This window comes from Ursus arctos, unplaced genomic scaffold (genome assembly GCF_023065955.2).
Source record: "Ursus arctos isolate Adak ecotype North America unplaced genomic scaffold, UrsArc2.0 scaffold_11, whole genome shotgun sequence".
Lineage (NCBI taxonomy): Eukaryota > Metazoa > Chordata > Mammalia > Carnivora > Ursidae > Ursus > Ursus arctos.
In genome coordinates, this window is record NW_026622775.1 from 2,492,470 (window position 1) to 2,507,745 (window position 15,276).

At 32.4% G+C, this 15,276-nt stretch overlaps 1 protein-coding gene across 7 annotated transcripts in view; it reads right to left on the bottom strand.

Moving 5' to 3' along the window:
- TBCK (TBC1 domain containing kinase) overlaps positions 1 to 15,276 on the bottom strand; it is a 200,420-nt gene that overhangs the window by 99,020 nt on the left and 86,124 nt on the right. For all 7 annotated transcript variants that reach the window (XM_026499132.4, XM_044384227.3, XM_044384224.3 and 4 more), the window contains one exon: positions 10,934 to 11,019. In XM_026499132.4, coding sequence (XP_026354917.1) covers positions 10,934 to 11,019 — 86 coding nt within the window. The remainder of the gene's footprint in view (positions 1 to 10,933; positions 11,020 to 15,276) is intronic.

The window sequence follows — 15,276 nt, forward strand, 5'->3', positions numbered from 1 at the left end:
TGGCCTAGTGGTAGCTGACTAAGAGCTGAGTAAATACTGCCCCCTAGCTATATCAAGAAAGAATAGTGATATTTAACATTTCAGGACATCTTTCCAAATGGCCTGGTAATATCAAAATTACAAATATCAACAGGAAAAACAAAGGCTGGACGATCATTAACTTGATTTTGAAAAGTAGAAAATTATGGCTTAAACAGTTGTAAATGTATACAAATGTAAAAGATTAAAAAAAGGAAATACATCTTATAAACGCTGGATGAATCTTCTGTCAAATGTATATTTATTTACATACTGCAATTGTGTCTTCTCTCTATTAATATTTTTAATTTATATTTTTACTTATTTTATGTATTATAAAAATTGTTATTTTCATTATTATATTTTATACAATACAATTATTATTGTATTATAAAAGTGAGTCCCTTCTAGGTGACTTTCTTAATCTACCTTCTTATGAGCATATTGTATTTTGTGTTTTCCTCAAGTCAGAAGTATGCTTACCTTTAAGTTACCTCTGTAAAATACACATTGACCATCAGTCTGATGCCTCGTAATAACTCTCTGCATTAGGGAAATAAATATCTTGCCACTCAAGAAAGATTGCTTAAAAACTAGCAGGTTTTGTTGTTGTGGTTGTTTAGCAAGGGTAGAGAGTGTCACAGATTTTCTTGAAACTAGACTTTGTGATCTGGTAGTTACATATCTCTTTAAGCCTTTAGGATAGTTGTGAAGATTAGTTAATGGATCTAAAATATTGGCAGAGGTTGTATCAGACATCAATATAGGAATTACAATGATCATTCTTAGTAACAGTTCAGAAACTTCTATAATAAAAAATGTATTTTAATAACCCAAAGGGCTGAGCTCTTCTGAAGCCATCTAATAAAAGATTCACACACTCTGGAGTAAGGAGGGCAGGCGTGGAAGGTAAGGAGAAGGGAACCGTAAGCACTGGAACTGTACGTGTTTTACAGGTTGGGGTAGACTCAATAAAGGCGAGGCATAGCCTAAGAAGGCTGAAGTATTTACCCTCCTGCTGGCTCTCAGAATCAACATTCCTCAGTCCCACCATAGCTACTTTGAGTTCACAAAGTTTCAAATTTTCTTACCTCAATTCTGTTTCTTCTACTTTCCAAATTCTACAACATCCTTTGTTTTGTCTAAGTCTGACTTACGATCATCCTCTTAGCTACACAGAGTACAACAAAGCTTGCTACAAAAGAAAATCCTTGAAAATCAAGAAAATGCTCCATAGATTTATATTGTTCCATTGTGCCACTCATTTTCAAAAGACATTATCTCCTTCAACAATGAAAAAAATGATGCTTTATGCTAAATCAGGGTAAATTCAGTAAAATGGGAAATTCAGTGGAATGGGAAAGGGTTTCACATAAACAAAAAATATATATACAGTAAAAGCAAAAGCAGTACTAAACAGTTCCTTCTTTAACAGTATTCCCCATCTTCTATCTTTTTAGAATTCTGGGGAAATATCTTCTAAGAACAAAACCTAGCTTTATTTCCATAACCACCTTTATGGAATAATCAAGAGATGAAAATTATAAATCTATAAGATAACGGAGTGATTCACAGAGTGCTCTTTAGGATACTTTAAATAGAAAAAAGAATTACATTCTGATATTTTTGTGAACCAGTAACCTTTAAGAAAAGATTGTTCTTAAAGCAATCAGCATTACTGCATTCTTATATATCAAAACAACTGTGCTAGGTACTGTGGCAGACACAAAGAAATGTAAACACTTGGCTTATATATATGAAAAGATTAGATAAAACAAAGTAGTATGGAACATGGTGCTATTGAATCAATACTGTCTAGACTCCTTGCTAGGGCTTGAAATCAAACTTAAATTTCCAGGGTATGTATTCCCTGTTTTCTGACAATCCAAAAGTTTTATCTATATCTAAATCATCTGGCATTCTTTGACAGATTATTGATGGTGGAGTCCCCCAATGATAATGCAAGTTTATTTATTTATTTTTAACTATCTGCTAATTTGTTTGGTTTGAGACTTGAAACTTACTAAGAATCCAAGTCTTCATTCCTTATCTAACATGATGCTCATTGCATCATTACCATTTTTTATAAAGCATTTTCATAGATTTCAACTTATCTAAGGCTCACAAGAGTCTTATGCATAGTCAAGGTAGACATAATTTATTTTTCCTAATTTATTAACAGCCACCTGAGGCTTGAAGTGAGTCACTACGCCACAGTCACATGTATATAACTTTTAAAGCAGGCACTAGACTCCAGGACTTCTGACTGCCAGTCTATCGTTTTTTATACTACACAAGGATGGTAGAGAAGACAAAAATAAGCTGGGTTATAGGTATTTTTTTCTACATAACTTATTAATATTACACTGTATACTCTAAATTGCGGGTAAATTACCTCCCATACTTACGTGAACACAACCAAAAATTTGGATCATTTCAGATCCAGATCAGATCCTTTCAGAGGAACACTGTTACAGAACTTTCTGTGATGAAGGAAATGTTCTACAGTTCTTTAAAAAAATTTTTTAAGCCTCAAATACTAATACCCCCAAAACAATAATTAATATATGATAAACATTACTCTTGATATATTTGTGCTTATATAAAATTTTAGATAAAAACATTCATAGCAAAACCTGGATCATATTACACTTGCTACTTTATGAAGTACTAGCTATAACTACACTTAAACCTAGAAGTGAGTAAAACATAAAACTTGTTACTTTAAGAGATATTAGTTTCTGAAGATCTAAAGTTGATAAAAAAGGAACAGAAAAAAACTTTTAGACTACATTTTCAAGCTTAAGAATTACCTATTGATAACCTGTTTTGAAAGATGACAAAATTATTATACTCTCTTTCCCTTTTCTAACTTCTAATACCTCAATTTTTATATACTATTTTTACATTATTAAGGTTTATAACATTTAAATTCTATATCGTTACACAATTAATACAGTTGTTTAGTATTAGTCCTTCATTTAAATGGAGTAACCAGTTCAAGTTGCTAGTTTTATTTAACTCTTTCTTGGTTGGATTTTATCATCTATTTTCATTTTAATTTCTCTAAAAGAATCTCTTGGGGATTGTATTTCCTAAATTCTTGGATGCTTAAGAATATATATATACTGTACACTTAAAACCAACGGCACATTTTGTGTCAACTATACTCAAATAAAATTTTTTTAATTTTTAATTTTTTAGTTTTTAAAAAAGATTATTTTTTAAAAAGAGAGAGAGTATGAAGCATAAGCCAGAGGAGAGGCAGAGGGAGAAGGAGAAGCAGACTCCCTGCTGAGCAGAGACTCTAATGTGGGGCTGGATCCCAGGACCCTGGGATCATGACCTTAGCCAAAGGCAGAGACTTAACCGATTGAGCTACCCAGGTACCCTTAGAATTTTTTTTTTCAAACGCATGTCTGCTAAAAAAAAATGCATGTCTGCTATATTTGTATTTGAAGGATAACTTGGCTATTATGAAATTTCTCAGCCAACTTTTGTTCTCTTGAAATTTTATACACAATTCTCTATGAGTGTTGCTATGAAATTTTACCTGAAATTCCCTTTGCAATTAGTTAGGTATATTTATCCTTTTCCATTTTATTCCGTATGATTTCCTCAAAACTATTTGTTATGTCATTAAGTGGGTTTATACTTTCATTCTAGTTTTCACTATTTTAATGAGACTCTTATTAATATAATATTCTCAAATTCCTCTGGGCTTCATCAGTTCACTTTTTATCTCCTTTTGTTAATCTGTATTTTTTGAGCTCTTTATTCTCTTGATTGAGCTCATTTTTATTTTTATTATATTTTTAAGCTTTTATTTAAATTCCAGTTAACATATAGTATAATATTAGTTTTAGGTGGCTCACTTTTTTTTTAAGATGTATTTATTGAGAGAGAGAGAGAGTGTGCATACATGAAAGCAGGGGTGGGGTGGGGCTGGGGGGAGGGGCAGAGGGAGAGGGAAAGAAGCAGACTCCCTGCCGAGCGCAGAGCCCCATGACATCGGGCTCAATCCCAGAACCCTGAGATCATGGCCTGAGCCGAAACCACAAGGCCCAACTGACTGAGCCACACAGGCACCCCAACAGGTGGCTCATTTTTAAAGTGAAATCAGACTTTAACAATAAGTAGAACAAGAACACCAATAATGGTTAACTCCTTAACACTGTATACCTAGTTTGAATAGTTTATATGTATTATCTCATTTAATCATCACAATGATCCTTTGACGTAAGATTTATTATAGTCAACATTAACAACAATAGGACTGTGGATAAGAAACTAACAAGTGTTTAGCTAGTAAGTTGAAGAGTCAGGATTAGAACCCTGGGCCATTTGACGCCAGTTTCTGAATGCTTTCTCTTTATATTGGTTTTCTCAAATTGTGTCACAGACTCTTGGGGATCTTCAACCCGTTAGGGGTCCACATACTCAAATCTGTTTTCACGACAATACTAGGTATTTTTTGTTCTTTGCAAAGCCGCTGGTGGATAAAACTGCTGGTACTTATTACAAATCAAGGTCATGGCACTAAAGTGTAATAGTCAGATTCTTGTGAAAGATTAAAATTAACAATTTTATTAAGTACCTTTTTAAATGTTTCATGAGACAAAATGGGAAGTGTGCATAAAACACATATTGTGTACTGAACTGTAAAGACTGTTTTGAGAAAAAGCACTTGGGTAGTCATTTGAGATGTGAGTCAAGGGAGGTGCTTTTTTCTTTTTTTTTTTTTTTTCAAGAATACCATTTTTTTTTCCTTGCAAGCATGACATATAAACAATTATTTTTTCCAGGCGTTCATATTAGGCAGATATTTCTCAAAAATGAATGCAGTGAGCCTGTCACTTCCAGAAAAAACTCTAGCAGTCGGATGAATATTAAAATTTTAGAAAACTTGTTTCTGCCACTGTGAGCTTGGCAGCTTTCCAATACTTAATGATTTTTTGGATCAGATCAACGGTCATATTAATGCATGTGACTTGTTTATATTGTATAATGAAATGTTTTATAGTTGGAAGATCTGCATAATTCAGTGAATCAATATTTTAAATGACCAACACATGACATTACAAAATCATGTGTGGGTAAAAGCCAAAGTGCAAGACAGACTGATCAATTTAAATGGAACAGAGTATGAAAAGTTCATTGGTATGGTTTTATATTGTACATTGCAACTAAGCTTTAAGAAACTACCACTGTCTGTAAAGGCCCTTTGCCAACTACATGTCTGTGTAAGTCCTAATTTTCTTCATACACTTCAACCAAAACAATAATTCACAATAGATTGAATTCAGAAGCAGATATGAGAATCTAGCTTTCTTCTGTTAAACAGAAACTGCAAAAATGTAAAATAATACCACTCTTCCATTATTTTTTTTTGGAAAACAATTATTTTTCAGAAAAATATCTTATTGTGCTTAACATGCAGTGGTTTTGCTATCATTTTTAAATAAATTAATATATAAATATTTTTTAAATGTCTTAGTAAGTATTGGTAGATATAACCCACATAAACAAAAACTCTTTGGTATCCTTGGTCCTTAAAGAGGTCTCAAGATCAAAAAGTTTGAAAACCACTGCATTATGCCATACTTCCTTTCACTTGTCTCTCAACCAGTAGAAGGATACATTAGAGTGGGAACAGAGTTGGGGAGATTCAAGTGAGGATTTACTAAATAGAGAAACTTGCTGGATATTTAACTTGTGTGTATTTGTTCTTAGCAAGAAGTTACCAAAGTATTACTTTATCATTTCCTGTGAAATTAATAAGTCTTTGATTTCTAAGATATGGGCCATATCTGAAAGGTAATTAAACTCTCCTGGGTAGTTGAACTCTCTTGGGAGACAGAGAGCTCAATAAGACATTTGTATTCAGGGGTCTTAATGAATCCAAGGTCAGTAGAATGGGATTAGTACTAATACTGAGGACATCATAGCAGTAGCCAGACAAAAGGGCACAGGCTAGCACTTTGCAGATGGACCAGAACAGGTCAGCGGGGATGCTTGTTATGGGAGAGTCTAAATAGGTACACTTTCCTAATTTATCCTGTAACCACATCTTGATAAAACCTAAAAAGCTCATCACCAGTAGTCTCTTCTGTAAATTAAAATCTAAAATTTCTTTCTGTAGCATTAACATGAAGAACAGGAATAAATGAATGAACAAACGAATGAACAAAACAAATAAATACATAAGTATTTCTGAACAATCCTTTCATGCTTTCTGTTAGTACAAACTCAGCTGAATATAAATTTTGAAAAGGAAGGAGAAAATCAGTAGTAGTATAAGCGTCCATTAAGATTGCAGTTAAATGACAATGGTTTTGCCAGCATACTTGCTTATCATTGAATTTGTTAGCTTTATCTTTAGCCGTGACAGTAGGTTCAAAAGGCACATATAGTACTGAAATACAGCCCTTATCATTTCTCTTAATGGCCACCTGACAACTTTTCATAATTTGCAAGCTGAATGCTATTCATAGCATTTCAGAAAAATAGTTTCCTTAAGAATGAAGAAACATATTTTCGTGTTCTTATTTCAAAGGCCTCATATATTTTCAGAAGCAGAAACATACACCAAGACAAAAATGATAAAAATCACCCTGGCCCCAATTTTGCCAAATACACATTACTCACCCTATTTATATATAAATCACATAACTACCATGAGATATATAATCTAATCATCACATCAGTGCACAATATTCCTAACTATTCAAGCTCCAACAGTGCTCAAAATTCAGAGTTCTGTGACCCACAGCAAATGGAAAGAAGCCAGAAATCACAATCTTTCCTGCAATGGGAGCCTGCATTTCAACGATGGAAGATTAATGAGGGCTTACTTTGATAGGATTAGTTAGTGAGTAGGAAACTCAGTTCAGGATCTTATTACAAAAGTGCCCACCCCTGCCCTTGATGAACCTAGCCTGTATTGTTAGAGGTGCAGACAGTCGCCTAAGCAATTATTTTAAAGGTAGAACACTGAAGATAGCAATTCAAGGAAAAAAAAACAAAAACGCACTGCACGTACAAACTCCTGGAATGCAACTAAAAATATGTGATTATTAATAGAGTAAGAAAAATGTTAGAAAAATTCTCCATTTCATCACATGCTTTTCACCACTATTTATCGTCAACAATCTCTTCATTAAAAATATCATATCTGTTTTCAAAATTAAGTTCAAGAATAGTCTCAACATTTGCATATTGTCTACAGATTGAGAAACAGGCCAACAAAACACAACAAACCAAAAAGAATCAAGATAAAAGATTTCAAAAATAACAATCTTCTTTTAACATTTTAACTTTGTTAAATACCTTTCATTTTGTTTTTCTCTGAGACAGGAGAATAGCTGAACAAAGCAAATTTTCTCCAAGTTAAGATATATTCTACTTTCCCTCATTTTTCTTTGTTTACTCTAGGATTCTCAATAGTGAAAGAACTATTCTCTAGAGGCTGTCTGGAAATATATGTAGAGTCACTTTTCAGAAACACATGCCAGCATTTAATTGTCATCATAATTAGGAGATACTACAGGCAATCAGTGGATGGGGGTCAGTGAGGCTCAGCATTTGCCATGTACTAGACATTCTCATTACACAAGGCAGTGTCCACCATCCCACATGACTTATGAATATCTCATAAGATTAATCACAGTACATAAATAAATCAACATTACTTCATAATAATACCAGTATTAAAGAACTTTTACAAGAAATTACACAAAAATGCCCCATTAATTATAGGAGGGGGGTCATAATAAAGAGGGAAGCATAAATCAAAGATAGCATATATAAATTATTGTTTTATCAAATAATTAACGCACTCTATATAGCAGCACATTTAACAAACTCCAATGTACTCTCCATTCAGATTTAACAGAGATTAACACTTTGTGACAACTGTTTTGGAAATTTTTAAAATCAAAATAATACATTAGCAATAGAATGGAAGGCCCCTTTGTACCACTCCTCAATTCTAATTTTCTTTTTTAAATATTATGTTTTGTACTTTCTGTAACTTCTGTAAAAATTCCTTCCTAGATGTAAATAATAAATATGATACTCCATACTTAGGTCTTCCAGTCAATCTAGAAGCTATTCTTATGTATCATATGAAGTTGGCTTTGATTCCCACCTCTCCTCCATGTAGTTACCCAATTGCATCAGGGCCATTTATTCAACAATCCATTCTTTTCTAATTGATTTATAGAGCCATTTCTCTCACATACCAAAATCTTTTTATAGGTAGGTCTATTTTGTGGTTTTTGTTTTACTAGTTTATATTAATATCACTGCATTAGTTTTCTTTTGGTTAATATTTGCCTGACTTACGTTTTTTATCTCCTTTTTTGACTAGCATCCTTAATTTTTTATCTCTTATAAATAGCATACAGATGGATTTTTTTTAAATGCCTGAAATCTTCCTTTATCAGGCAATCTAATTAGCTTACATTCTTTCTATGATCTTTTTATGTTTTTACAGGATTGGTTGACTTTTCTTTATTCCATACCCCTACACCCTCCAATGATTTAGAAGTTCTACATTCTCCTTCTATTCACTAAATGATTACCATTAAAATTTTAATATGCATCTTATATTTCTGCATTTCTTGTGAGTGGAGACACTGACTGCTCTTTGCTCTGGATTGTATTTCCCAAGGCTGTGTTTATACAAACACATTAGAAAATGTATGCGTGGTTAGAAAACCAACACAAAGATGCTAACGCTCCTGCTGCTTGCTGTGCTGAGTGATAACCTCCTTTGTCTCTGACCCAGGAGTCTTGGGTTTTCTGCCAGCGCTCACGAAACCGTAACAGGCTCATTTATTAGCTTTTAAGTAAAGTGAAATCAAATCCCAGATCTGAAGAGATTCCTGACTTAATGCCCAAGCATAATGAATATATTTATTTCCCCCTCATATAACACAAAAACATTACAACACTTTCAAGCTGAGTTCTTACCTGCTCTTATCTTTTATAATATTGTTAGCTAAAATTTTATTTCCATTCAGCTATTAGCTTTTTCCAAATTAATTTTATGTATAAATATTTAATAGTCATTGTTTAATTAGATTTATAAACTTGTGAGGATTAGATGAGTGGTTTATTTAAAGAGTGGGGCAGTGCTTGGCACACAGTAAGCACTTAATATATGTTTGCATTATTACGTTTTAACTATGTTTTTTGCTCGCCCTCCTATACCATACTCATTCAGAGTTCAATTTTTCTGATTAAAGCAAATATAAGTTATATATTTTCTTTCTTAATACTATCTATATTTATGAATATGTCTAAAATTTTTATCAGTCTGTCTTGATAATTCCATACATATTTTTCTGCATAAATGTTTTTTGTCAATCTACAACACTGCCTGATCCAACGTCGTTTTCTGTTTACTACTGAGCACAACTAGGTGCTTTCAAGAGAGTTCTTTGAAAATAATTATCCCTTCTTTTAGTCCGTGTCTTAGCTATTAGTATTTTTTTCCTCAAATATCTTATTCCATTACCAAATTGCCAGTCAGCTCCTCTATAATTTTTTCAACTCCAGCCATAAAATTTAATACAGTTTTGTCTTATATCTCCCATAATGTGAAGCAAGAAAGATGGGGTTATATAAAAATGAATACTTAATATGATAATATGTATACTGGTTAATTTTTTTTTACAAGGTCTTTCATCTCCATATAATTATAGGGCTTGTCCTTATTTTGTTTCCCAATCTGTACAAGTTCTTTTTGGAGCCCTCACTGAACAAACCATGTACTTAAATAAAGGGTATTTCTCCAGAAGCCTAGAAACAAATGACACTGTAAATGTTAAGGATGGTTACTACAGGCCTGATCACATCACAGACTTACATATAGCACAAAACAAAGAGCAATGAACTAGGAGTAAGTGCACCTATGTTTTAGTCTCTTATTCTCCCAATGGAAGATGAACTAGACTTGGGGCAGAGGGTTGTCAAATGATGTGGGTTAAAATTTTAGTTCCATGACTAGTTTTGTTATCTTCTCAAACACTATATTCCTCAATTAAATGCTGAAATTATCTGCTTCATATGCCTTGCAGGTTTGTTTTGAGAATCAAATGAAATAATGCTTACAAAAGTATTTTTAAACTTCAAAGCATTCTGCAAGTATTTAAACTATAAGTATTATTGTTAACACTTCAAATACATTAGCTGAGTGTTAATATAAACATTTTTCATCTTTAATCTTACCATCAATAAACTGGTCCCTGAATATGAGTCTTAAGAGGAAAGGCATGATCAGGAAACAAAGAAAGTTAAGATGGAATAAGGAGAACTCTATCTCAAAAATGTTTTTTCGAGGTTTATAAAAAGCTATGATACTGTACTCCAAAACATTTCTAAAAGAGGTCTGACTGCATGTCGCACACCACAGATGAGTAACAGGCTAACCATGGCTAACCTTTAAGAGTCAACTCTGACTTTTGGGTTGACATGGACTATTAAGAAGCTAATGAAGTAAGCCAAAATCTGGCAAAGCTTCTGAGGTTAATATATCAAGAAAAACACAGAAGCAGCTACTAAAAATTCACCAAAGTTCAAATTTCCTACTTCTTCAAAACCAGCCCTGAATATCATAAAATCCAAGTGAAAACCCTTACAGCACAGTTTAAAACAACAAACTAAAGGGTTTTTCAAAAAATTTGATAGTGCCCCAAAAATATAATAAAATTACATACTTCCCCTTTACTTAAAGTGAGAATATGGAAGGGAATCACACAAACTTTATAAGAGAAGGCTATAATTAGTAACAGGAACTGGTTGCTGCATGGACTTCTTATGACAACACAACTTTACAAACAGTACTCTTGTGCTACCAATTTTTGCTTTGCATTTTATCTCAGGTTCTATTAACGTAACAAGTACTTACATCTGGGATAAAGCCAATCTCATTGAGATGATTGCTCAGCTCTGGATCATGGAATGCAATCATCTGTGAGAATACGGTCAGATACTCTGAAATGAAAATAAAGTTTAAGACAACTATCATTTTTACACAATATTTGAAATAAAGACATTAAATTCATATATAAATCAGATTTTTTTAAAGTTTTTTTGGTTTGCTTTTTGTTTAATTTTATTTATTGGTCAGAGAGAGAGTGAGAGAGAGAGCACAAGCAAGGGGACCGGCAGGCAGAGGGAGAAGCAGGCTCCCTGCTGAGCAAGGAGCCCAATGTGGGACTTGATCCCAGGACCATGACCTGAGCCGAAGGCAGACACCCAACTGACTGAGCCACCCAGACGTCCCTCATATAAATTAGTTTTATTTACACTTTGAATGATATTTAATTTCTCCATGAAGAAAATATATTTTAGTAGGTAATTTTCTGTTTTATTACCATTTTAATCACTTACTACTAATTGTTAAACATACCAAAAAGCTATGGCACAACTTATTTTCTACTTTCTGAACTATCAGTTGGTTCATTTCTTGAATTACAGATTACACACGTGATATTTTCCTATTAAATTCAACATACATTTTCTCATAATATTAAATCTGTCTTGCATTTATTGTATATTCAGAAAGTGGAATAGATACTTAAATAAGGGACAACACTTTATAAGCAATCACAAGTAGAATAATTATGCTTTAATTTTGTTTATATATACATATATAGGCATTTGTTCCAGTTCTAATGTATTTCCATCTAAGGCTCTATATTTACCATATTTAGGAAAAAGAATTAACAAAACCTTAATCAGAAAATAGGCACACAGTAGGCAATTAAAAATATCTGTTGTTGATTCTAATCTTATTGTAATTCACAAAGTTCAGTTAAAATATGAGGAATATTCTCTTATTTTTCCCATTCTTTCAACAAATTGCTTTTCTTGTCAATTTGCTATGTCCTAACCTGAACAAGATTCTGACAACCATCAACTCAAGGGTAAGTAAACCATATTTTTACAAAGCAAAGAGACAAAATTAACATATTTTAGCGAGCTTAACTTTTTTTTTGAGATGAAAATGACAATAACTCGATAAAATGAATAGAATTCTGCCTTACTTAAATCTAATGGTTACTATGAAGATAAATAATAATAAAGGACTGAACAAATATGACTTATTTTTTGCAGTTAAGAACAGAGGGCTTGTGGAGGTTTCATGATGTATTTAGGATTATTCTCCAGTTTATGACATAGCCAGGCTCATAATTTAGGTTTTCAGATTCCTACTGGTGTTTTTTCTGCTGTGCCAAAAAGAAGCATATTTCAAAAGAGCAGAAAGTGTGAGTTGTAGGAATACTAGAGAATGTGGTAAGAAAAATTCCAGGTTATCTGTGTCTTTCTGAAGGAAGACAGACATTCATTACTTCCCAGGGATTCCCCTGGAAATGGTATGGAAGATGCTGAGGAATTCAGCATGATGACGGAATGAGGCATTTGTAATTCTGAGAAGAGAAAAACAGACAGATGGGAAATTTTTAAGCTTATTTTCAACTGCAGTTTTGTTATGTGAATAAACTGTACCTCGTTTATATTTCGTTCAAAACAATAGTTCTTTTAAGAAAACAAGAACTATATAAAATCACATTTTAAAACTCTGGTAAATCAATCATCAAAACTGTTTTCCTTTATCAAATAAGGTCAATAGTTGAACTACTAATATTGCTATTTCTGAGCCATTTCCCCTATTCAAATCTACACTGTGGTTAGTACTTCCTAAATCTTTTAAAAAAATGGCAATGACTCAATGAACGTTTTCACTTAATAACTTCAACTCCTTCTTCCAACAGAGTAGCAGATCGAAATTATTTGGTGAAAATAACCTATAAAAATAACGTCTGCTTTTTTTTTTTTTAGTTTTTAAAGTACCTTATTTTTAATATTCCCAGAAATAGTACTAAGTCCTTGACAATCTGTTAGTATAAGCATCCTTCCCTTCTTTTCCTCAATGACAACTTTGCTTCTGTTGAGTGTTTTATGTAAGCGATGAATCACTAAATTCTACTCCTGAAACTAATATTACAGTATATGTTAACTAACTGGATGGAATTTAAGGAAAAACCTGAAACAAAAACAACAAAAAAACAAAACTTTGCTTCTAATGACCACAATGTATTTTATAATTATTTACCTATAAGCAATGATACATATTTTACAAAGAGGAGCACCAAGAAGCACCAAAAAGAAAAAACGAGGCAGTGCTGTATCAAGACCATGATAAAGCCGAATTCTGGATCTAATTTGATCTTTTACCCATGGGTTTTGGGTAAAGAACAGGCATTTGATTAATACTTTTCTTGATTTGATGTTTACTCTATAGCAACAAAATTCATTCTATCTATCCACTGTCTCATCTTTTCCTGTAAGAACAAGAAAGATACAATCCACATCAGCTTTAAGAGTTACAGTCGCAATGCCTCAGGGGACTTCTGGGTTTAACTTTCATTTTTTTTTCTACTTCTAATTAGCAATAGTATGTTTACAGTCCTAATTTACCTAGAAGCTAGAGGTATGTAACACCAATAATCATAAGCATTCAACTATATGTTGATGAAAGCATATAGTTATTAACTTTTAAAAAGTGCACTTCATTTTAAACTAGAAAATCATGCCGCAGGCAATTCCCCAAAGCTATGCTCCAGTTTACTAAATATCATTCTTATGTGAGCCTGATAAAAGATAATTACTATGTGATATTACATGGCTAAGTAAGGATGGACTGAAGAAACCTAATCCACACCGAAAACATATTCCTTACATTCTGTCAAATATCCATAGTGGATTTATGATACATGATATGTGCTGTAATTGCATATATATACATTTATATACATATATATACATACATATATATATATACACACACACAAAATACAGATACATATGTATTTTTATAAAATATATACAAATAAATATGTATATGCATTTATATATTATTATATATTACATATCATCTCATGGAAATATGTCATAAGGCTGGCAAAAATTTTGGTTGCTCCGGACTGGCTTTGGAATGAGATATACTATGGTTTGTTATATTCAGAAAAATTTCTTTAAAGGTGGGATATGGTGGAACTGATGAAGTCAGCACGATGTGATACTTCAAGTTATTTAAAAAATGTACTTAAAAGTGCCCTAGAGTAAATTTTTAAAAATTGAAATGCATATGTCCTTTGATTTATAAATCAACCTCAGATAATTTAGGATAGTACAGAAAAACAAACCAGTAGTCAAAATAAAGCAAAGAATTTCAAGGGTATTACTGCTGACTCCTAAAGTGTTCACAGAACATTTTAATTGTGATTTCTAATAATGAAGATATACATCTAGAGCCATAATATAACCCCCTAAATAGTATTTTCTAACAAACAGGTGACTATGTAAGCGTAAATGTTATCTTATTCTTTAAAAAGAAAATCAAGATATTTATGAAAATTCCCCTTAGACTTCAAGTGAAGTTTAATATTGCACTACTGCACAAAATCATGTCTAATATATATATTTTTGTGTTTTAATGAAACTTTATACCTTCTCATTTTTTGCAATGAGATATAAAATAAAAATAGTCTTTTTCCCTTTTAATCCCTCCAAATCAAAAATTCTTATAGCTCTCCTATAAAACAATTTCTTAATTTATTACATACTTTTAAATGACAGTGTAAGGATTTTGTATGACACTATCATATTTTTGTGCAGCTGTTTATAAATAAGTCATCTGTTTGTTTTCAAAAACAACTTCATAAAATGGATACAAGATGAAATTTCAGAGAGTTCCCACATGTGGGTATCCTTATTTTTTCCTTTCCGGCTAGTCTTTCTTCTTTGTCTTAAATGGGATAGGGAGAAGATGAAGAATGACGGGACAGATTTAAAGCAAAAGATTTCCTCTGCTCACAAATCAAAAATGGCATTCTCAGTTCTGAAAGTTCTATAACTATTTGTTATTCTCCGTTAGGCTGCTAGTTTACCTTGAAGATGCTAAGTGTAGATAAATATGCAGAGTCATAAATCTCTCGTCAACTAAAATGTGCCCGAGATAATTCATCTGGTGACATTTTGACTCATAGCACTCAAAAGAAGCCAAAGTTATTTTACTGCAAATGAACCCAGATTAGATTATCCCCCATTACAAAGTTTGCCCATTGTAAAATTTGGTCTGCTGTCTCAAACCACAAGAACAAGCATCAACCTTTATGTCGAAAAGAAAAGAGGTGGGTTCAAAAGAAGAGAAAGATAATTTTTAGGCTTGTCAGCTATTTTCTT